This window comes from Candoia aspera, chromosome 8, assembly GCF_035149785.1.
Source record: "Candoia aspera isolate rCanAsp1 chromosome 8, rCanAsp1.hap2, whole genome shotgun sequence".
NCBI lineage: Eukaryota > Metazoa > Chordata > Lepidosauria > Squamata > Boidae > Candoia > Candoia aspera.
Genome location: NC_086160.1, coordinates 136,978 through 162,334, shown reverse-complemented (window position 1 = coordinate 162,334; position 25,357 = coordinate 136,978). Strand labels below are relative to the sequence as shown.

Below are 25,357 nucleotides of genomic sequence, written 5' to 3'. Positions count from 1 at the left end.
GGTGTTGACAACCGACAGGAAGCTCTGGCGTGGGCTGGTCCATGAAGTCACGAAGAGTCAGAAGTGACTAAACGAATAAACAACAAAACCAAACTTGGGGAATATGCAGCAATGGCAAAAGTAACAACAAACATCCAGAACAGAAGTTTGACTAAATTTAAGCAAGAACGTGTCCCCACATATTATGTATCACACAAGGCAAACTTAGATATTTAGAATAAGGTTTTTAAGGGAGAAATACTTGATGTAAAGATAGTAATCAGAAGCAATTTTGATGTTTATAAATATTTTGATGGAATCATCAGTGGGGTACAATGGGAGGGAATTTAGAACTCAATGCAGGTAGACCTTGCTTAACGACCACATCTGGAACAGGAGTTTTGGTTGCTAAACAAAGCGGTCATTAAGCGAATCCAACCCAACTTTACGACGTTTCAATGATTGTTAAGCAAATGACATGTTCATTTAGAGAATCACACTATTTCCCAATTGATTTTGCTTGCTGGAAGCCAGCTGGGAAGCCAGCTGGCAATCATGTGACTGGGATGCTGCGACTGTTGCAAATGTGAACTGGTTGTCAAGAGCCAGAATCGTGATCATGTGACTGCAGGGACGCTGCAATGGTTGTTGTCATGAGTGAGGATGGCGCGCAGGGGGCTCCCATCCAGGCTGTAAAGCGCATGCATAGTACTGAGGAATTAGGTGGCCATTCAAAGAGACACAGATCGGGTCCACCTTAGTATTTGGGGTTTATATGTCTGGGTTTTCCCACGCTTCTTCAGTTTGTTAGGATTCTCTGTTATGTATCAGTAATAAAACACTAGAGACCTACTCCTTGTCTCAGCGTGGTTCCTAGCTGTTAGGACAGTTGTAAGTGCAAGGACCAGTTGTAAATTGTTTTTTTCAGCACCGTCGTAAGTCCAAACCGTCCCTAAACAAGTGGTCATGAAGCGAGGACTACCTGTATTTTTAATGATTTTTTTTTACTATTTTTCATTTTTTTCTTTGTTTTTACAAGATCATGTGCGTTTATTTTAGGAATAATGACATACCAATATTAATGTTTAGAGTTTTGTAGTAATTCTTAATTATTTCTTGAAGTTATGAGTCTAGTTTTCAGTATTCAATTATTTAATCAATGAAATAATGAATTTTAAATTTTATGATAACTACATTGTTTATTTACTGATCTTTTCTATCCAGTATGTATTTTTTTACTTTATTCTTTTATTTAGTCATTTATTTTGTTCCTTAAATATTTTAAAATAAATTTTTAAAAATGTTTAAAAGAGAGAAAGAAATCGTGGCTTTCTCACAGAAATGTCTTGACCCCAGACAAGTTGGAGAGGAGGATAGATATTGATATCACATTATTGATATTGATGTGATATTGATATCACATTTTCATGGTAAGAGCAGTTTGTGCAGTTTCAGGCAGAGTTTGCAGAAATCATCAAACAGGGATATGCCAGCTTTTCTTCAACAAGAACATGGGTTAAAAAGCCTACAAAATAGCCGCCTCTCCCATTCAAAAATTTCATACTATTACTGATGATGACAGTAATATTTTACATCAACTACCCTGCTACTTTACTGCAGATGCTGACTGCAGTCAGGAAATCAGAAGACGCTTAATCCTGGGGAGAAGAGCAATGACAAAGCTCGATAAAATAGTGAAGAGCAGAGACATCTCACTGACAACAAAGGTCCGCATAGTTAAAGCAATGGTATTCCCCGTAGTAACATGTGGCTGCGAGAGCTGGACCATAAGGAAGGCGGAGAGAAGGAAGATTGATGCTTTTGAACTGTGGTGTTGGGAGGAAAATTCTGAGAGTGCCTTGGACTGCAAGAAGATCAAACCAGTCCATACTCCAGGAAATAAAGCCAGACTGCTCACTTGAGGGAACGATACTAAAGGCAAAACTGAAATACTTTGGCCACATAATGAGAAGAGAGGACACCCTGGAGAAGATGCTGATGCTAGGGAGAGTGGAAGGCAAAAGGAAGAGGGGCCGACCAAGGGCAAGGTGGATGGATGACATTCTAGAGGTGACGGACTCGTCCCTGGGGGAGCTGGGGGTGTTGACGACTGACAGGAAGCTCTGGCGTGGGCTGGTCCATGAAGTCACGAAGAGTTGGAAGCGACTAAACGAATAAACAACAACACCCTGCTACTTAATGCTAACGAAGTAGAGTACACCAAGGAAAAACCAACAAAATTTCAGATTATTAAAACAATAAAACATGAAGCACAAGCCCTAGAATGAATTATTCAAGAATTTAGTACTCTGTAAAAATAAAAATGTGATTAAATATATTAGTAGTAGTTTTGTAGATTCATGAAGTATCTCCAGGAAGGGTTGTTTATGACTATCAATTTCACATACATACCAAAAATCAAATGAATTGTAAGGTTTGTGATTTCTCTGCTGCTTATTAAAAATTAAAAAAGGAAAAAAAACACAAATACTAAAAATACTACGTTAATATATTAACACACAAATATACAGATTTTATTTTTTGACTCCTGAATTTCATTAAGTAAGCTTTTGACATTTACATCCAAGATTTTTAATGGTACTTCTCAAACAATTTCCACTGTTTTGGGGAGGTGGGATGGGACTATACACCAATCAATTAGATTATTCATGTCAAATTTCAACAGAATAATACTGAAGAACCTTCCCTGCAGCTCCATAAGATGAAAGAACCAAGAACTATACTATGCTAATTATTTTAGTTTAATATTTTTAATCATTAATTTTTTACTTTAATAACAATAGTCTCACCTGCTACATGCAGAACTGTCTATCACCTCTGCAGGAGATTGCTGCTCCTTTTTCCAAGTACAGAGTAAGACTGCATAACCGCACCCTGGCTGGGACACCATCATCTTAGGAGAACCATCAGAATCTGGATTCACAGACAAGCTATCCACCTGGGCTAGCCAAGAAAAAGAACCCTAATCAGCCCATTTAAAGAATCTGCATTACTACCACTACTACTACTGCCTCATGCTCCATAGTTTAGTCCTTAACTCAGGACAAAACAGCAGCATTCTGAGTATTGTTCTAACTCGGCTAAATGAGAGTGAGGTATAGTGTTGGGTGAAGGAGAGCAGCGGCCATATAAACAAACATGTAGAATGAGAAAAACCATTCTGGATTCTGCTGGCCATGGAAGACATGGATCAAAATTGTTCTAGGGTTCCTGATAGAGACTACCTGGGTTTAAGAAACCAAGTTTTATTTTTTGGAGAGTAAATCTGGCTGTCCTAGGAAAACGTGGCAGAAGGGTGCTAGTTCAAGGTGAAGGAGGATGGTTAGAGTACTTCCTATTGAGAGTTAGACTTGCCCCCAAAAACTTCCCTTTTGCAGTGGCAGGGAACTGTTAACGGTATGTGGGAAAGACCTTGGGAGACAGGGCAAAGAGACGCTGCTGAGGGAACGGCCAGATAGGAGACGGCACAGTCTGCAGCAGGATGGTGGGCGGGGCAAGAGGCTCAGAGGGGACCCTCCCTAAATGGTTAACTTATCGTGATGTTCTAGATTTTTTTTTTTTGCTTAATTATCAGTTCCACTATTTTTTATGGAATTTTTAAAAAATAATTCCCTCGGCCATTTTTTCTGTAGCTTAAGTATTAAATAGAGATACAGATTACTATCTACTTGGTTTTGTGTCCCGAGGATGAAAAATGAGAAGCAAGGGACTTGTGTTGAATAACCCTTGTTTCCTATGGTGGACATCTTAAAACAAGGTTTATCTTGAGTGTCTTAACCACACTTAATTCAGAATATTCTAATGGAACATCTCCGAAGAAAACTTTTCCATCCCATGCACTCCTCAAATTAGACCCCTTTGCTACTGCATTTATTTCCTGATCCTGGTATGCCACTTAAACTACCTTCACTATGGATGCATTAACTTTTTCATTTCTCTTGACATTTCTACGGTCTTTGATATAGTTGGCCACAGTCTTTATACCACCTGCTTATCTTCCTATCTGTCTAAATGTTAGGAATTTTTCTAAATGATAGCATTACAGATAGTTTCTATAAAATCTAGAATGTGACAGAAGTTGAAGTTAAGGAGACAACAGCTACAAAACTGACTATGCTGGGGTTTTTCTCCCATTTGGCTCCTTTTCCTTGCTTCTGAAAAGCATTTCGTACCTGTCCCTCCAGAAGCCACTTCTTGAGCAACAGCAGCTGTCCAGAGATGCTATCAGGACTCTCAGATGAGTCCTCCCAACGAAAGGCTCGAACCACACGGTCAGTATAGCCTATTACCAATTCACTCTTTCCATCCCCATCTGCAGGGAGCAAAAAGACTAATATTTGTACCTTGGAAAAACAAGTAATAGAAAATCAAAAAGAACCAAAAGAAATCCATCTTGCTTGTTCCAAAACATCATACAATGTGCCGTCCAATAATCAATGAATTTTAAATCAATGGCCTAAAACACATTTATTTGTTTCCAGAATCTTAATGTAAGACTGACTGAAAACTAAAAAAAGATCTTTCTTGCAGTAAACTCAGAGGAAATGATCTCTGAAGTTGATTTAGTTAATTCTATTCCGATGGTGCAATTGATTCTGCCATCAAAGATTTAATTCTAAGCAGGGGGGAAATTTATGAGCCATAGCCAGATCAAAAGCAAGGTCATGGATATGCCGCATTCTTCAGCTACTTTCCTGGTTGAAGGACTTGGAAAATCACATAATCCCTTCCTGTGATCAATTTAGGATTATTATGTCTTCCTTTCCTCTGACCTAATTTTTCTCCCCCTCCCTGAAAATGTTAGAGAAGAAAAATTAAAATAAATATTAAGACCATTTTAAAAAATGAATTCTGTATCAATTTATTTGAGACTTCTTTGTATTTTTTTTAAACAAGAACTGTTCATTCTTGAATTACATTTTTACAGTTGGGTGTGAGATCTGAATGAAGTAAAACATGGTAAAACAGAGTGCAGTTTTATTAAAATTTGGACTTAGCCAAGTATATATTATTTACATTTTATAAAAGATTTATTGTGTAATATTGCTGTAGGGATAGCAGAATATATTTGTAATCACAAAAGGGAGCTCCAGTATATAGAGAACAATTACTTGAGATTTTCATTCTGAGGATTTCAATCAATTTATATCAACAAGTTGCTACTGTAACATTTGCAATACTTAAATGTTTTCTTTATTCTTACTTCTCGTGCTGTGTCATATAAAATGTTTACATAATATTTAAGGATTTTACGAATGACTGTTATTGTACTTAACCTTTTACTCTCATTTTATATTTTACGCCCTCTCCTGAGGTTCCAAAAATCCCTTAAGCTGGCCTTGGTCTCAGGCCTGGGGTTACCGTTTGGTAGGACCCCTGGTCTGGTTTGTTACTGCTATGACTGTTTTAGTTGGGGCTGCCTGTGGCATTGTATGTTTTTAATGGCTTTCATTGTTTTCATGTACTGCAAACCAGCCAGAGTCTATAGGAGCGAACAGCTACATAAATGAATACTAGCCCTAATACTCCTGTTAACAGTTTAGCATTCACTGTTGAATCTGTTCAATGAAAAGGCATTTAAGGGCAAAACAATTTCTTACTTGCTAGAGATGAGTAAGAGAAGACAGTAAGGGCTAGACTTCAGGCAAGAATGGGAAAAGTACAACAAAAAGCTGACTCTTCTGTTATTCTTTCACAATGTAAAAATTTACTGACAGATGAATTGAGTAAGTTTCAGCAATTGGATTCAAAGGTGAAAGATTCAGAAGAAGTGGAGGGTTTTTTGGTTTTCAATAGTATTTCATGATTTCATGAGTTATCCTCAGACCAGAGAATTCAAAGGGTACAGATAAGGAGATAAAGAACATGGAGGCCTGATTACAAAAAGAACATGGAGGCCAGATTCCTCCGATGGCAGAGGAAGTCCCTATCGGCCTGCAGAAGGGACTGTGCTGAGGAGTGAGGAGATGAGGAAGGCAACTCTGGTGGATTGTGGATGAGGACTACCTTTTTCTATCACAGTTGTGGGAAGGTGAGGGATTTTGCTGTGGCAGAAGCAGGGCTGTATCAGGCTGGGTGCAACTGCTGGGGCCCTGTAGCTGCAGTTCCCTCCCTCAGGTGGGTAGCCATTTTGCCTCCTCCTTGAAAGAGAGCTGGATAAAATAACGGTAAAGTAAAGGTTTCTGTTTAGTTGTGTCCGACACTAGGGGGTGGTGCTCATCTCCATTTCATGGCTGAAGAGCCAGCGTTGTCTGAAGACACTTCCGCGGTCATGTGGCCAATGTGACAGTCATAGAACACTGTTATCTCCGGCCGAAGCAGTACCTATTTATCTACTTGCATTTGCATGCTTTCAAATTGCTAGGTTGGCAAGAGCTGGGGCGGGTGCAGGAGCTCACTCCGTCACATGGCAATCAGGTCTCGAACTGCCAAACTTGCAACCTTCTGGTTGACAAGCCTGGTGTCTTAACCACTGAGCCACCACGCCCCTCAGAGAGCTGGAAGGCACCGCTAACAGTTATCCACATGAACTGTTCCTAATCAGCAGTTACTGGGACCTGATACTGAAGAACTGTATTTAGGTTGGAGGACTGTAATTAGAATCGTTAATAATGTTAGAATTAGCTTGTCCCCTGAGATTCTGTCTCCCTGCCCATGGATGAGAGACGGGGCAGGGTCTTTGAATTACTGGGTGTCAGGCTCCCTTCCCTTTGCTTGCCTGCCATTAATTATTGTTACACGTGTCGGCTTGCTACACGCATTTGCCAAAAGAAAGCAAACCCGGGTCAGCTTTGCAGACATTCCTTCATGCAGCTTTGCAGACGTTCCTTTGTGAGCCAAGGACGAACTCTTGATAAGACACCTGGGCTTTTCATTACTCTCACGAGCTAACGAGTCAGGAGTGAGAAACAGCTTGCTTACAAGACAGGGAGGAGGAGTGGGGGATGAGGTCAGAGAAAGAAGGAATTAATTTGAATACTTTGGTGCCAAAATGCTATTCCTAGCTTTGATACTGTCCTGTGTTAATCAGATTTTAAAGAAAGAATTCTTTAAGCTTCTTAATGGACTGTGTGGAGAATTTCTAAGTTAAGATTCTGGTACCGGGACTGACACAAGAAGCTCGGAATCATCAAAAATGGCAACCTGCCCTGAGGAAACTGTTGTACTCCAGGGACAGGACTGTGGAGGTTGGGAGCCAGGCCTAAAACCTGATTCTCAGAAGTGGAGTTCTGCCCAAACCCATTGATGCGGGATCCAAAGGACAAATGGTCCTGAGATATTGGGCGTGGCACAGACCCGAAGGGCAGCTGGCCTGCATCTGTGGAAAGAGGGTCTCGGCCCAAATCTGAGGCACTGGAAGTGAGGCTTGAGATGTTGGTGATCAGGTGCATTTGAAGAGATGAGCTGACAAATGCGTCAGATAGCCATGGCGGTTACTGGCCAGAGCGTTTCAAGAAGCTTGCGGGAAGAATACTTTTCTGATCAACAAAGCACCATCTCTTTTGGGCCCCAACCTGCAAACTACTTCCCAGGGCTGGGACAGCGAGCTGGTGGTGAAAGTGCAGGAATACGAGTTGAAAGTGAAATTTGGGGGAAACCCGAAGCAGCTGGCTTGGTTCAAGATTCAGGTTCGCGGACCCATGCATAAATGGGGAAGAGACTTCCTGGATGGTGAGGCTAAGATCTGGTATGTGCCAGACCGCTTAGAAGAAGATGCAGCTGACTGGGGTGTGGACTTATTCAAAGCAGAAGCTCCAGAGCAAAATGACTTTGACGAATTTATGTTTGCACTGGGAACTTGATTTCAAGATCCCCTTATTGCAATGTGGGCCAGAACTAGTGATAACTGATTGTGTAACTGGGGCCTAAGTGGTCTGGTGAGAGGGGACTGGCTTATGGCATGGGGTGGTTGGTGGGTGGGGGATCAGAAGTGACCCTTGACTAGCTGGAGGCTCTGAAAGCTAATACTGCAGAAGCGCCTCAGGCATAAAGGAGGTTTTTGTTAGTGAACTGTATTTTGTGTGTGAGGTGGGGGATGCAGGCCTGGGCCTGGGCCTGGGCCTGGACCTTGACACAAGGGAGAGGGGACGGCTCTGAAGGGATGAGGGCAATCTATAACATCCCAGTAGTGATGGGTAGAGGGAGAAATAGTAGAAGACGAGGGGTGAGGTCTTTACGAGGAATGGGCCACAAGTATATTGTTCCTGTACGTTCCAGCCCCTCAAACTCATTCCTGGGCCCTGGTTGGCAGACTTTCAAGGCCCTGGGCTGTTGGCTGCTGCTACTGAATGCCAGGTCGGTTTGTAATAAGGCCACCCTCATCCATGATCTGATCATGGATGAGAAAGCTGACCTGGTGTGTATTGGAGACTCCTGGCTGGGTAAGGAAGGGGGAGTCCCCCTTCCTGAAATGTGCCCAGCTGGTTCCTGGGTGTGGCACCAGCCGAGATCTGAAAGTAGGAGTGGTGGTGGTGGTCATCCGAGATACTTGGGAGGCATCCAGGGGCGCTGTTCCTCAGATTGCCGGGTGCGAGACCCTGTTTATTAAGCTGGGCTCTAAGAGGGACCAGCTGGGACTGTTACTATTGCACCAGCCTCCCTGCTACATAGCAACCTCCCTGCCCGAGCTCCTTGACTGTAGCTGGGTTGGCGGTGGAGTTCCCCAGGCTTGTGGTCTTGGGGGATTTCAACCTGCCTTCCTTGGGGGCGGGGGCAGAGGTAGCTTGGGAGTTCATGGCCACCATGACAGCCATGGGCCTGTCCCAAGTAATCCAGGGCCCAATGCATAATAGTGGTCATTCGTCTGACCTGGTTTTTCTGTCGGGGCAGCGGCAGAGTGCTCTGAAATTGGGGAAGGTATTGGTTTGTCCCCTGTCATGGTCAGACCACTTCCTGGTGAGCCTCTAGTTCTCTGGCGCCACTCCCCTTTGCAGGGAGGCTGGGTCTATTAGATCAGCCCAGCCCAGGCGACTGATGGACCAAGTTGGGTTTCAGAGGGAGCTTGGGGTTGTTTCAGGAAGTCTGCTTCATGGTCCAGCTGAGGCCTTGGTGGCCGCATGGAATGAGAGGGTGGCCATGGCCTTGGATTGGATCATGCCTGAGTGGGCACTCCGTTCACATGGCTCCGTGTGGTTTATGGAGGAGCTGAGGAGGCTTAAGAGAGCAAAGAGACACCTGGAGTGCTGCTGGTAGAAGACGGAGAGCGAAGATAATCAAACATGAGCTAGAACCACTATTAAAGCCTACCTTGTGGCAGTAAGGGCAGCATGTGAACCGGTTACTTAGCACACAGATTGTGAACATGCGACTGCCCTACAGTGCTGTGACAGCCAGAACTTTGAGAAATGGTCGCAAATCTCCTTTTCAGCACTGTCATGACTTAACGGTTGCTGAACAAATGGTCGGTAAGCAAGAACTACCTGTATACTAAGTTTACTTACACAGCATTATATTATTTTTTTCAGAGAAAGACAACTGAAGCTACAGCTGGTCCAGAACGCAGTTGCGTGGTGCCCCTAGATTGGCACATATAGCACCTCTGGTACATGATTTACATTGGGTACCAGTTTGCTTCCAGGGCCAATTCAAGGTGTTGGTTATCACCTTTAAAGACGTACATGGCATGGGACCAGGGTACCTGAGGGACCACCTCTTCCCCATCACATCAGCCCATCCCACCCGATCATGCAGAGAAGGTATGGTACGGACCCTGTCTATAAGAGAATTTCATTTGGCAGGGTCCAGGAAGTGGGCCTTCTCTGCAGTAACTCCTGCCCTCTAGAATATCCTGCTCCCGGAGGTGAGGTTAGCCCTATCGCTCCTGGCCTTCTGGAGAAACCTGAAGACTTGGTTCTGCCACCTTGCTTGGGGCTGGGAGGGGAGTACTTACGCTTGGAGATGGCTAGTGCCTTAGAGTGCTCCTCACACACATGGACTGAATTAGACATTCTGCCACCCGGATTTTACCCTTATTTTAATATTTGTTAATTTTAATTATATTTTAATATACTGTATTTATATTTTACGTTTATTGTTTTAATTGACTATTTTTATTGCAAACCACCCAGAGTCCCTCTGGTGGGAGGAGATGGGCGATGACAAATTTGATAGATAGGTAAATGAATAAACAAATCTTTGTGAAACATGCTGATTTCTGTAGTATAGATGAGCGGCAACAAATTTGACAAATAAATAAATAAATCTGAAACATGCTGATTTCTATAGTATACAGGTAGACCTTGCTTATCAATTGCCTCATGTAACGACTGTTTGAAGTTACGACAGTGTTGAAAAAATAACTAAGACCAATGCCTGCATTTATGACCTTTGTAGCATCCCTCAGTCACATGATTGCCATTACAGAATGCATGCATTGCACTGTGCCTGATCTGTTGTTTTTCTTTTTCCCGCCCCCACCTTGCAGAATGGAGAGACTAGAGAGGAAGAAATTATATGAGGGCAAGCAGGCACACAATGGGGAATATACTGGGCTGGGGCTGATGGCACCACCTGATCATTTGAGCATTCACACAATCACAGTCAGGAGGCTGGGATTCCTTTAACTGTTTTAATGAAGTGTAATGAACAGTACAGAAGACAAGCTACAAATAAAGAGTTTCCCTCAAACCTAACCTTAAAAACTACATTCCCTTAGTTAGTCCCCTTTCCCATGAAACCATGTCACCCCGCTCCCATCCAGGTGGTGTTCCTGGTGTATCTCAACCCCGTGTCCTTGATGTCTGCCATAGCCATAATAAACCACTTCACACTCCAACTTCACACCCCCTCCCATCTGGCGACACAGAGTCTATTCCTTGGAGAAGAAAATGATGGTAGATGCTCCAGTAAGGGGCTTTGTAATACCTTTGATCGGGGGGATCTGTCATACCGCCCCCCGAAGAAAGATTAAGAAAATAAAAAAAAAACGTATCAAATGGAATTGAAAACTGAGGTTAGTAAGGAGAGGACTTAGAAGGATACTTTGCATGAAACTTTTTGGTTAAAATAGGAGCATTAACATGACATGCTTAACCCACTCAGGATCTGGAAAATGCTTCCATTGAATCAAATACTGTAAAGGTTTGCAAAAAAAAAACGAGAGTCCAGAATGTCTTTAACTTCAAAACGTTGATGGCCATCGATCATGATGGGTGGAGGGGTTGCTGCAGGCTGATTCCACTTAGAACGTTCCGGTGCAGGTTTAAGCAAGCTGCAATGAAAAACAGGGTGAAGCTGTTTGAGGATGGGGGGTAATTGTAATTGAACAGTTACAGGATTTTTTTTTGTGATGGGGAAAGGCCCAAAAAACTTAGGGGCAAGCTTCTTTGAGGGTTGTTGTGATCGTAAAAATTTGGTGGAGAGATAAACAAGATCGCCAACTTTAAATTTCCATTCTGGCCGTCTGTGCCAGCCAGCAAATTTTTTCTGAGTTTCATGGGGGTGATCTAATGCCTGGCGGATGACCTGCCAATTAGTCGCAATCTGGGCAGCCCAGTTGGCTACTGAGGAGTCAGGCAAGGATTGCAATTGAAGTTCGGGTATTGGAACAAAGTCCTGGCAATAATATGAAAAGGGAAAAACTTTGGTGAACCGCATTATTATAAGCAACCTCAGGGAAAGGGAGGAGGTCCACCCAATCCTGTTGAAAGCTAATGTAGCAGCATAAGAATTGCTCTAGAGTAGACTGAGCCCGTTCAGTTGCTCCATCCATCTGCGGACAGCTCGGCGAGCTGAGGGATTTCTGGACACCAATTAATTTTAAAAATGCCCACCAAAATTTGGAAATAAATTGGACGCCTCTGTCTGAAATTACATGCGTGGGACACCCGTGGATTTTATAGATATGAGTGAGAAATAGCTTTGCTAACTGTTGAGCAGTTAGGATTTTAGCACAAGGTATAAAACGAGCTTGCTCGGAAAACAAATTGATTAGTCCAAGTAACAGTCTTGTTTTTACTCTCAGATAAATCTACAATAAAATCCATGGCGATTTCTTTCCATGGAGCCTTGGGGGAGGCTACGGGTTGTAAAAGTCCTTGCGGTTTCCCCCCCTTCCTCTTCGCTTGGGCAGAGACATGGCATGAGATGATGTAGGACTGTACATCAGCATGAAGGGCCACCAAAATTGGTGCCTCACCAAGTGGAGAGTTTTTGTAAAGGCAAAATGCCCTGCAGATTTGATATTGTGGGAGCGATGTAAAATTGTCTGGCGAAGAGATTCAGGCATATAGATTTTGCCGTTACAATACCAGACGTTGTCAATTTCAGTTAATTGGGCTTTGTTACATTGTAGCCAGGGATCGTTAGCAGTTCTTCTTTTAGGTCAGCCTGCACTTTCACTTTCCCAGCTATTGCTCGTTTGCGCGTTATGCAAGCCATTCCAAGCTGTTTCTGAGAGAAAACTGTGTCTACAATTTGAGTTTGGGCAGTGTGATATTGCGGGAGGCGAGAAAGTGCATCAGCAAGAAAATTCCTCTTGCCAGGATGGAAATTTAGGGTAAAGTTAAAGTGGCTAAAAAATTGAGCCCAATGAATTTGTCATTCAATTTCCTGGGGGTTTGTAAAGCTTGGCAGTTTTTATGATCAGTCCAAACCTCAAACAGATAACAAGCCCCCTCTAGCAAATGCCAATGTGTGTGAGCAGTTTTTACAGCAAAAGCCTCTTTTTCCCAAATGGGCCAGTTACGCTCAGAGTCTGAAAATTTGTGTGAGAGGTATGCGCAGTGGCGAGGAAAACCGGTTTCATCTTTTTGAACCAAAACTGCCCCAATAGCTGAGTCAGAAGCATCTGCCTGCACAATAAAGGGGTGAGTTGGGTCTGGGTGAGCTAGAATGGGTTCTCTAGTAAAAAGAAGCTTTAAACGGTCAAAAGCAGTTTGACAATCAGAAGTCCAGGCAAGTCTAGCCCCTGTGGAGATAACTTTCCGGGTTTCCCCCCTCCCCCTAGTTTTCAACAAATCAGTTAGGGGCAAAGCAATTTGAGCAAACTGGGGGATAAAATTTCTATAGAAATTTGTGAAGCCTAGGAAACTTTGAAGTTGCCTTTGGGGGGGGGGGTAGGGTTCCCACCCCATTATGTCTTGTCCTTTGGCAGGATCCATTTCGATGCCCTTGGAAGAAATACGATAGCCCAAATAGTCCAGCTGGGACTTGTGGAACTTGCATTTAGAGAGCTTGGCATACAGCTTAGCCTGTTTTCACAAGAGTTTTTTGACAAGCTGAACGTGGTCTTTGAAGTTGTCAGAATAGATTAAAATGTCATCCAAGTAAAGCAGGACCCCTTTGTACAAATGTTCATGAAGGACCTTATTGATATATTGTATAAATACTCCAGGAGCCCCCACTAACCCAAATGGGAGGACTTTGTATTGATAGGAACCCAGAAGGCAGTTAAATGCTGTTTTCCATTCATCCCCCTCCCGAATTCGAATTCTAAAGTAGGCTTCCCTGAGGTCAAGTTTGGTGAATATCGATAGGTATGATAGCATGTCCTTCATTAAGGGGAGACGGTACTGATTGTTTATTGACATGGCATTTATTCCACGGTAATCCGTAAAGACTCTGAGTCATCCTTTTTCGCCCAGAAAAGTACCAAGGCTGCTAAAGGTGAATTGGCAGGCTCAATGAACCCTCTAAATTTTTGTCAATGAATTCTCTGAGAACCTGTTTCTCAGTTTCTGTCATGGCATACATTTTTGGCTTGGGTAGTTTAGCCTTTGGGTCAATTTCAATGGCACAGTCAGTTTTCCTGTGAGGAGGCAATTGGTCACACCTTTTTTCATTGAGCACACCCAGAAAGTCAGTATACTCAGGTGGAATGCTGGGCTGTGCCATAGGTTCTGCTGGAGGGGTATGGTTGAGGAGAATGCTGGCTACATTCTGCCCAGTTTGTGGTACAGTAAGGAGGTTGCCAGCCCCATTGTTAAACAATAAAGCACCCGGGTCCCAGTCAATTTCTGGTTTTCTACTCTTTAGCCACAAGAGTCCCAGGATGATAGAATACTTGGCAATAGGGGCTACAATAAATTGCAAGGTTTCTTTATGCCCCCCCAATCTCATGGCCAAAGTCTCAGTTTGGAATTCAGCGGGAACCCCATGGGCAATAGAACAGTCCATCTTGGTGGAAACAATTGGATTTTTAAGTCTTTTGGTTTTAAGGCTTAGCATGTCAATTAGGGCAGGGTGTGTTAAGCATCTTGTGCACCCCGAGTCTAACATAGTTGTCAGATTGGCTTTGTGTTGGGTTCTTAAGATTTTTAGTCCTACTTTCACCAGCAAGGGGGGCAATCATCACTCACCAAAGGGTCTTCTTTGTCGTCTACCTCAGCAGTAGGCATGTTGCGCCCTGGAGTTTCCACCTGCTCGTGGGTGTGATTTAGAACAGGTGAAATTTGTTTCCTGCTGGCTCCAGTTCCTCCTGTTCAGAGTCTTCGCTGGAGTCCATCAGGGACTTCACCTCTGGATCCTTTTGGGCTAGCACTGTCGCAGCGGCCACCTTGCATCTGGTCAGTGGGGTCTTAGCCAGTTTGGTTCCTCCTTTCGGTGCATCAGACTCCCCGTGTGGGCATTCTGCTGCTCTGTGGGCGTCCTTCCTGTATTTGAAACAGCTGCCTCTTTTCCCTGGGCAGTCTTTCGGGTCCTCCGTGTCATGGAACAGTTTTCACTAAGCGAAGGGAAATCGACCTGGGGCTACGGTATTCTTTCCCATTGTTTGCGCTCGGAGTTGCCTATGGGATTGGGTATTTTCCACCTCCCCTGCTAGGTAGATCCATTCTTTTAAAGTGGGGGGGGGGTCTCCGCAGCATAGCGCCCATCTTAGGATTTCTGGCTGCAATTCCCCTTAGTGGTTTTGGACCAGTCCATAACTTTTCTGGCAAGAGCTTTGAACTCCATGGCATACTCCGCCACGGTTCTTTCCCCTTGCCTAAGTTGCTGGATACCCATCTTCGCCCTCATCTTGTCGAGTGGGTCCTTGAACCGGTCTCTCAGTGCCCTCATGAAGTCTCGCAGGCTGTTTAGCTCCAGGGCCATGGCATCATGCAGTTGCACAAACCATTCCACCGCAGGTCCCCAAAGCCTGGCGCCTACCTGCTCACTTCCTTGGACTCAGTGGGAAAGTAAGACCCATATTCCTTCATGTATATGCACATTGGTCAAGAAGAACGCCAACTGTCGTGGATCTCCATCGAACTTAACTTGTATGTCCTTCGGGGTCGCAGCCGGTGTCGCCCCGCTGGGCAGAGCTCTCCCCCAGTCGCCTTGGCTCTCTTGGTGTCCTCCATTCCGCCGGCGCCTCACTGGGGATTCGAAATCCCGGGTTGGGGTTAGGGTTAGGGTACAGTGTCTTGTGAGTCTGGCGACGCCACTCTGGATAGCTGAGTTGAGATCTCTGCCAAGGGGTACGCCATGGTCTCCAGGGTTCTCGATACCTGCTGCAACACCACTTCCATAGCAGGCATCCAGGCTCCGCATTTCTTGCGGAGTTCCATTGTGGTCTGGTATAGTCCCATGCAACCCCGGACTCTGCACCCTTACTTGTGCCTCCACGGAGGGAGAGGCTCTTCTCTCTTCCTCTCTGGCACCGGGCTGGGAAGGACCCATCTGTGGTTCTTCTATGATTACGCTTGGCGTCTAAGGCTCTCTCACAAAACTGAGGGAGCGGAGGGCACTTTCCAACTCTGTAGCGTTGAGCCGGGGTTCCATCTCGCACTCGCACTCGCTCTCGCTGTCCCCGCTCCCCGAGCTCTCCTCCGTCTCAACTTTTTCTTCTTCCACTTTGGCATACAGCACTGTCCTCTCCGATGATGGTAAAGGCGATGGCTGCTTAGCCCGGGATTTTCCATGTTTAGGCATGATTCGTTAACTCTCAGCTGATTTCCTTGCTCAGGAAGAGCTTTCGAAAAGATGGATTCACACCTTAATGTCAGCACCTGATCATTCGAGCGTTCACACAGTCAGGAGGCTAAGATTCCTTTAACTGTTTTAATGAAGTGTAATGAATGGTACAGAAGGCAAGCTGCGAATAAAGAGTTTCTGCTCAAACCTAATTTTAAAAACTACATTCCCTTAGTCCCCCTTCCCACGAAACCATGTCACCCCCCTCCCATCCAGGTGGTGTTCCTGGTGTATCTCAACCCCGTGTTCTTGATGTCCGCCATAGCCATAATAAACCACTTCACACTCCAACTTCACACCCCCTCCCATCTGGCGACACGGAGTCTATTCCTTGGAGAAGGAAATGATGGTAGATGCTCCGATAAGGGGTTTTGTAATACCTTTGATTGGGGGGGATGTGACACCACCAAATTCCTTTTAATGTGTATTCCCCATTGTGTGCCTTAGTCTCTTGTAATCCCTTCCTCTCCAATGAAGTAAATACAAACATTAATTCCCTTCTTGCTAATTATCCCAGTGTCAGAGTGAGCATTCCAGAAGATGGGGGAGTGGGGAAAAATGAAAGCTGAAGTAAAATTGTTAGGAGACAAATACAAGCTGAAGGTGTGAAACTGTCAGTTTTGAGCTGGCTTTCCTAGCCCTGGGGTGAATGGGGTAGGGCAGGGGAGTGGGGAAAAGGAAAGAACAGTCGCAGTCACATTATTTCCCACCTAGCAACCACTTCGCTAAACAACAGAGCTGACAATCCCAATTGTGGTTGCTAAATGAGGACTACATACCGGATATTTAAGAACAGCAATTACAATTCACTGAAATTTACAGAAATTTACAGTAATATTTTCAATACTTTCACTTATGCCTTAATCACATTTATGAAACAGTATGGAACCTATACACTTATTATCTGAGAAACTGACTGCAATAAAATACAACTAAAATATAGCTATTTATCCTACCTCACTCTAAGTAGCGAACAATAAAAGATAGAAAATAAATTTCAAGTGAACTCCTGGTTGTAAAACAGATACAGGTAACAGAGGCTGCTTTACAGAGATGGAATTTATCTTAACCAAGTTCCATGTAAAGATGCTACTGAAGTACACCTTTGGACAATGGCTGGCTAATCTGGTCAGGAAGCTTTTATACTATCATACAAGGAGGCATCAGTTGTACGACCACTGATGAGTAATGAACTGGCAAGTAATACACCGAGTACAGCAGCATGGCAAAGGGCTTTGCAAATTATTACTTTAATGACTTCCGGTGAGGAATGGATAACGAACGCCCCGCATTTTCTCAGGTTCATGGATTGTGGGAGGCATAACAGCCAAAAAGGCAGCTGGAGGTGGGATCTGGACTGCTGAAGTTCTCTCTGGATCAAAGAGAGATTACCCGTATATACTCTGGACAGATGTTTTTTGTGAGTAGATGACAGAAACCAGTATTTTTGCAATTGCTTCTGATCAGCTGAGTTGTGGGTTCCATTAGGCTCTGAGCCATTAATGCAGCCTTTCATGGACTCAAGGTTCGACCAAACCTCATCTTTTTAATCACTTGGGAGTTTTTTTTAATTGTTTCTTTAAGACTGAAAATCCTTCGGAACCACAAATTTAGCATTCACTGGGTGAGTCTCTCTCTAATCCTTTTAAAAAGAAAGAAAATTACGTGTTTCTGGCTTTGTAAGATCTTTAATTTTTGCAATATACAGCAAAAGGGTGATTATAGTGTTGTTTTGGGGAAGTTTTTAAATGCTGAGGGTTCAGATGAAATTGATTTAAAGAAAAACTTTGAAGTGAATTAGAAAGATCCTCTGGTGTGGGAAAATTTATCTTGCTGATATTCCAAGCTGATAACAAGACTTTGAATGTTGATCACTAGAGGGCAACCAGAGGGTTACTTTAAAGGAAACATATGATATGTGGACTCAAGAAGTGCTTGAGTTATTTAACTCTATACTGGAAACAAATTTTGTTATTGAAGAAAAACAAGTCCCTTTGGAGTTAAATGAAATGGACTTTAAAGTGGACTTAAAAATTATAACCTATAAGAGACAGAAATATTGGAGTTACAAACGAAATTGGTTGATCTTTAAAAATTAAAAGACATACAAATAATGTATTAAAAGAGCAATGTGAATTACCCTTTTAAATTGGAATATAAGTGATCTACTAGTTATTACACGGAAATTACAAATGGACTTGGATAAAGATGACAAGAATTCCGAGAGAAGAGACAAGGATAGTAGAAGAAAGCAGAAATTAGAACTTGATTTATGGGACTTAAGGATTGCTGGGAGGAAGAAGGAAAAAAAAAATACAAATTTGGCTTATTTGATTATGGTTAAGTAATGAGCTGCTATCTCTGGTGATGCTCAACAGTTATCCTGACTGGATAGTTCCTTTTGGAAATGTTCACCTGTATGTAATGGATTAGTTTGCAATATCTATATTATTATTTTTGATATGTAAATAAGGGGTTACTTTTTCTGGTAACACTTAATAGACTTTAATTTTTTGTAATGTTTAATTGCTAATTGGGATTAGATTTTGATTATTAAAGAGAGGGGTTAGGGGGATTTTGATTAAATGGAAAGGGGAACTATATACTTACGTTGTTAGGTATTTCTGTTAACTTTTACTGAAACTTTGCTGATTAATAAGGAGAGCTGAAGATTTAGAGATGAGTTTGTAGAAAATGGGGTGAGATATGGAATGAAGATATATTTGGTTCTATTTGAAAAGAAAGTTAATCTACCTTGATTTCAGCAAAGCAGCTGACAAGTTTCTACATGGCGTTCTCATTGACTAGATGTTAAAGTTGGGTTTGGATGGGACAAGTGGCAGGCTAACCACACTCAGTATTACTCAATTATTATTCAATATTAATGACTTGGACCATTTGATTGCTGGGCTGCTTATTTAACTTGTGGAATTGGAAAGTCTGGTCAACACCACAGAATACTGAATGTGACTGCTGTCTACTTTGGACAAGTCAGGAGATGAGCTAAAATGAACAAAATGTCCTTCAAGAAATATAATGTTTAGAAAGTAAAAATATAGGGCAGACAAACATTGGGGATTCATGGCGTGGAAGAAATACATCAGAGAAGGACTGAATGAAGTCATTGACAAGCTGAATTTGGATCAGCAGTGTCAAGACAGTTGCTGGAAGGATGAACGCAGTTCTGGGCTGCATTAGAAGCAGCACTGCACTCAAAATCTACTGTATGAAGCCTTTATTCCTCCCTATTCTGCAGTGGTGGGACCACACCTGAAGTGTTGTATAGAGTTCTGAGCTGCTGCCCAGATTTCACTTAAATATAAGGGAAAACTTCCTGACAGTGGAATACTTTGCTCACGGAGGTTGTGAGTTCTCCATATCTGAAGGTTTTTAAGAAGAGGCATGACAGCCACCTTACATGGAGAGTTTAATTGGCTTTCTGACCATTAAAGAGGATTGGATGATCCTTGCGGTCCTTCCAACTCCAAAATGTTACGACTCTATGTATCCATGTTGATATTTTGTCACCTTTTAAAATGTGATTATGCGTTATATATATGGTGACCATATTTTCTTGGAAAAAATAAAGGACAAACCTGAAAAAAGGGACAAATCTGAAAGAGGTTCATAAGGATAAAAAAATGTTATAACTTTACTAAGGAAAATGTAAGAGCAAAACCAAGAAAAACTTTATAAATACACATATTCTGGGGAAGGAGCTAGAGTCATCAGCCTGATAGCACACGTTTTTTGCAGCTCCTGCCACTCTAAAACAGATTAAATTATTTTTAGTATTTTTTAGTATACCTTTTTTCCCTTTTTAGTAGTTTTAGACTCATTTTAATTTTAGTAATTTTGTTTGGATAAGACGACTTTGAAGATAAACACTCATTTAAAGGATGTTATGTGGGACTGATCAACATGGGTAAATGGAAGAAAAGAAATAGTGTTAGCCCAAATTCCCTTCCTCCACTGAAGCTTGCCAAACAACCAAAAATTGAAGATGATTAACAACCAAAAAACAAACCAAAACCACCAAAAATTGAAGATGAGCTGGCCTCATTAACGCGTTTGGCTCTTTACCAAGAAAGGAACAAGATAACATTTTGCTTAAGCTGGAAAATCTGAAGAAAACCTTGCTGGTCACAATGGCTACAGCTGAGCCACTCATAGACCTCGCGTCCCCAAACACTGATAATTCTCTCCCTCCAGCGAACAAGGGACTGTCTGATTATGACCCACCAAAAAACAGCAGTCCAGATCCTTTTGGGTCAATAGGGGAACTTGTAGCTGAGAGCCATTACTCTCTTCAGGACATTCTATTGAGGCTTTAGCAATAAATCAGGGGACTGGAGGGAGATTTATGCCAGCTTCAACACCACTGAGTCGAATGAAGCATGGCACAGCAATTATGTCTCCATTGCCACTGAATGAAGCCTCAGTAAGGCAAGATCAGCTGGCTGATGTTAACTTTGAACAAGATCCCATGCAGGATTTGCATGAGGCAAGCCTTACAGCAGGTTGTAACACCTGTTGTTGACTCCTTAGTTCAATATAACAAACTTGTAGCTCTCACTTGTCAAAAGCACATTTCGTGACTGGCTCCAAATGATTATGCATTTTCCCTTTTAACCTAGAACATTGCTGGATGGTCAGTTCCATCAAAAGACCAACTTTTTTTTTTACTATTTATCACAATTTGATGTCCTCTTTTTACAGGAAACCTGGGCATCTTCAGAGGTGGAGTTAGATGGTTATTGGGTTAATTCTATCTTAGCTGTTCCTAGTAAGGTTGGTGGGAGATCTAAGGGCGGTATTGCGACTTTAGGAAGCACAGCTCTACAATTTAAATGTATGTCACTCCTCCCTCTAGAGCCATGGGTAGCGGCTACCTTGCTTTCATCCAAACATGTGGAAATTTTGCTTTTTAATGTTTATATTCCTCCTTTTAATCAGAATGATCTGCTTAGTACTATCTGGGAGCATATAGAAAATTTTATTTGTAACTGCTTAGAGAAATACCACACAGCATCAATAATAATTGGTGGGAATTTAAATGCTAGAATGGGATTAAATGATTACACACTATCCAATCAATTTAAGATCTATTATGAGAATGTATTAGAGGAACCTCTGTACCCTAGAGAATTTAAAGATCCAAAAGTTAACTGGGCAGGCTTATGTGCAAGGCAAGTGATTTCACGCCTGGATCTATGCATTCTCAATGGTTCCGTAGGAGGGGATCATCCAGCAGAATACACTTATTGGGGGGCAGGAAGAAGATCCACAATTGATTACTGGATAACGTGTGATCTACTGAAATTCCTACAGAGAATGGAGGTAGATTCCAGATTAAAAAGCGATCACAGCCTTCTAATTTTAATTTTGAAAACCTACTGGAAATCTTTAAGAGCTAATTTAATTTACCCCCCAATGTTTGAAAGCACTAATACCCAGGTGAGAATTAAATGGACCGAGAAAAATGCAATAGAAGTTGATAAATGGATGCTAGCGCCTGAAACTTTAGAAATTCGTGCTCACCTCCTAGATAGTAAGTCCCATACATTATATTTAGACTGGTTCGAAAGTTTAATTGCCAATCTTAAAACAGTTCTAAGGGAATGCAGTCTTTCCCTAGAAACAGGCTTATAAAAAATAAAAAATGGCTTGATAAGGACTGTGTACAGTTAAAGAGGATATATAATAAGGCATATAAGAAAAGTAAAAATTTCCCCTCCGAGGACGAAACTCATTTACTAAGGTCCTTAAAGTTTCAATACAAGGCTTTATTAAAAAAAAGAAATGCTTGGCATTAAAGGAATCTTGGCAGAAATTAATCCAATCAGTCAGGATGAAAGATACATCCCTTTTTTGGCATATCACTAGAGGTTTGGGAAAATCACTCCCGCCCCCACCTAATCAAGTACCATCACATGCATGGGAGGAATTTTTTAGAGGGCTGTATACAGATCCTGCTTGTGATATGAAGGAGAGTCAGATTAATCTGGACAAGGCCTCCAGTTACAGCACAAGAGGTATCCCGGCTGATCAAATCCCTTAAGGTTCACAAGGCTCCTGGTGCTGTCTTCCCCGAAATAATTAAAAGGAATTCTAGTTGGTGGGCACCTTTACTAGCATCTCTCTTCACATATATAGATCAGACTGGTTATATGCCAAAGGACTGGGGAATGGCGATTATTGTTCCAATCTATAAAAAGGGCAACAAAAATGATCCTTGTAAGTATAGGCTCATTAGCTTATTGAGTGTAATTAGCAAGTTATATGCTAAGCATCTAAACAATAAATTACAATATTGCATTTTGTCAGAGGGGAGATGAACAGGCTGGATTTAGAGAGGGGAGATCAACAACTGATCATATCCTGGTGCTTCATCATCTTGTATTAAAATATATATATAAAAAGAAATCTTCCCTCTTTGTGGCCTTTCTTGATTTTAAACAGGCTTTTGATTCAATAGCCAGAAGTGTTCTTTGGGAAAAATTAAAAAATACAAATATTGATAGACACCTCCTCTATTTAACACAGAAATTATATTCTAATTCTACTTTAAGATTGAGGTGTAATCCCCTAGGGACCTTATCTGGCTCAGTAAGTGTGAAGAAAGGAGTACGCCAGGAATGCATTCTTGCCCCCTCCCTTTTTAATCTATACATTAACTCCTTGATTGATCTTCTTCACAATCTGGATTCTCATCCTCCCAATCTAGCACAACGTAAAGTACCAATACTTCTTTATGCTGATGATGCCGTTATCTCACAAGCCCCAATTGGATTGAAAAGAGCTATAGCAGCAACATTAAATTACTGCATACAAAATAAATTGGTTCTTAATTTTGATAAATCAAAAATCCTGGTCTTTGCCAAAAGAGCTATTCAATACTCTTGGAGAGTTAAAGGGCATAGCCTAGAACAAGTCAATGCATTTAAATATCTGGGAGTGATTTTCCACTCGAAAGGGAATGCACATTTGAACTATGCGGTGCAATTAGCCCTTAGGTCCTCAAATGCTATCAAACACATTTTTTACACAGGCGGAAGACAATTAGTCCCTGCAGCCTTAAAACTTTTTGAGGCCAAAACATTGGCACAAATTCTTTATGGGGCACAAGCAGGATTTTTTTTGAAAAAAGTGTCACAAGAAATTGTACAAACAAAATTCCTGCGATCAATTTTAGCTGCACCTGGTGGAACATCAAATGCCCAGCTGAGACTGGAAACAGGAATACCGCAAATCCAGGTTAGGGTTTGGAAGATGATATTAATATTTTGGTTGAAAATTCAATTTTTCCCAGTTGGTTTGACCCCTCTAGTCCTGATTGATAACTTTTCCTCCCCTGGAAATAGGCGATAGAGCGTAAGCTGGCTCTATATGGGCTTTCCCCAATATTTCTACAATCCTTAGGTTATGATCAAGCCAAGCAGGTGGTTATTAATAGAATAAGAGACATGGAATTCCAGTCAGAAGTTAATAGGATATCCCTGCACAGTAGAAATCAGATAAGATGGGGTACATCCAGCAAGCTATCTGAAAGACCTAACCTTTCCTAAGATCAGAATAGCATTTTTTAGAGCTAGACTCAATATCCTTCCATCAGCACTCCTGCAAGGCAGGTATAATAAAACTCCCTTAGCAGAAAGAATCTGTATATGTGGCATTGAGGAGGTTGAAAACATCTCTCATGTTTTATTACGCTGTAAATATTACAGGGATATAAGATCAATATATATATTCCCCTTAATAGAAAGATTCCCTGGGAGACCTGATAGTTTTTATGAGAACCATCTTCTTCAGGATTTAAATCCAGCCATCGCACGTGCAGTAGCTAAATTTTGTGCTGCCGCAATGATAATAAGGCAATACCGGTTAAAGAAGTAGGAATCTCTGCTTATTTTTTTATTTTTATGAATATTTTGATTAGCTACTTTTTAATGTTTTTGTTAGTTTCTTGAGAATATACATTTTACAAAATAATATATAACAGATCTATTAATGTTTAGATAAACAAATATGTTATTATTTTATTAGGGATTTAGAGATTATATGGTAATTGTTTTGATTTATAGTTGTCTATGTATAATTGTATTCATTTGATTTAGTTTGATGCTGTTTATTGTTCTTATTAATTTTATGTTGCTGGTCATTGATCACATATAAACAGATTGCACACTGGTTTGACCAGAACCTAAGATTATATGGAAAAATGAGGATTTCTCCCTAAGGGCAAGGATATTTGCTGCAAATGTGGCAATATTCAAAGAACTACCCATCTTTTACAGTGCCCTTTGGGACCGACATACACACAGAGTGACTTATTGGTCAGAAACGCCTCTGCCATCAATGTGGCCTGGCATTGGGCTAGAGCTATATAAATTTAATATTTTTATTAAATGTTTTTAACTTTTTAACTTTTAATTAATACTTTCCCCCTTTCTATTTCCTGTATTTCTAACACAAAACAAGACGAGATTAAAATAGTACCTAAAATAATGTATGCAAATTTATTTTAATTTCCATATTTTTCACATGAATGCATTGTGGTACCATTTGTATGATAAAAGTTAAATGACCGAAATAAAAGTGAATTTTTGAAAAATAAAAAAAATCTAAGGGACAGCTTTCTGAAATAAAGGACTGTCTTTTATAATAAAGGACATATGGTCACTGTAACTATTATCTGAGTTTTCAACATAAAAACTCTTAATTATAAAAAGCTGTACTTTTCCCTTACGTGGAGAATAACATTTATTAATTTGTGATCAATTTCAAACTGGCTTCATTATTTAAATGAGCTTCTAGCATTTGGAAAATATGCAAATCAACTAGAAGGTAATTAAGTAAACTGTGCTTTAATTTCCTTAAAACCGAGTTAAAAGCTACAGTGCCAAACTGTAATTTGTAGGTTTCGTTCTATTGGCCAAGAGTTTAGCTTCATTTTTTTTTTCTCCTCCTTCTATGATTTAAGTCTTAGAAGAAGTAAAATAAAACAGGACTTCATCTACTTACCCCTGTGAACCTGCGTCACTTTTCTTACATACCCATGACTTATTCTTATGCTCTGGAAGCTGCTACTGTTCAACACAAGTGTTTACTTACCAATGTCACTGATCAGCATAACTTTGGTGTTGGCTGGTATATGCTGCTTGAACGCCAGCTTTGGATCATCTGCTGTCGGGAGCTCATGGTGGCCCAGAGCATCCGGGTGCTTTAAGGGTGATGTGAGGTCAAAGAGATGAAACCAACCTTCAGCACTCACTGCAACAACCAAATTCTGGCAAAGAAAGATGTGAACAAGTAAGGGGTAGCAAGATAGGGAGGGTGGCAATAGCACAGTTGAAGGCTGTGATTTTAGTCTGGGAATATTTTTGTCAATGAGCAAGACACGCATTAGAATGGCACGATCAGAATTTTTATAACAATTATCTACATTTGAAACTCTTACAAT

At 41.5% G+C, this 25,357-nt stretch overlaps 1 protein-coding gene across 3 annotated transcripts in view; it reads right to left on the bottom strand.

The window, feature by feature from the left end:
- Window positions 1–25,357, bottom strand: part of ITFG2 (integrin alpha FG-GAP repeat containing 2) — an 87,896-nt gene that overhangs the window by 48,478 nt on the left and 14,061 nt on the right. For all 3 annotated transcript variants that reach the window (XR_010068391.1, XM_063309865.1, XM_063309866.1), the window contains exons 4-6: window positions 25,009–25,183; window positions 4,173–4,312; window positions 2,790–2,938 (exon numbers count right to left, since the gene is read on the bottom strand). Coding sequence is in view for 2 of the 3 variants with exons in the window: in XM_063309865.1 (XP_063165935.1) it covers window positions 2,790–2,938; window positions 4,173–4,312; window positions 25,009–25,183 (464 nt within the window). In the remaining variant the exon portion in view is untranslated. The remainder of the gene's footprint in view (window positions 1–2,789; window positions 2,939–4,172; window positions 4,313–25,008; window positions 25,184–25,357) is intronic.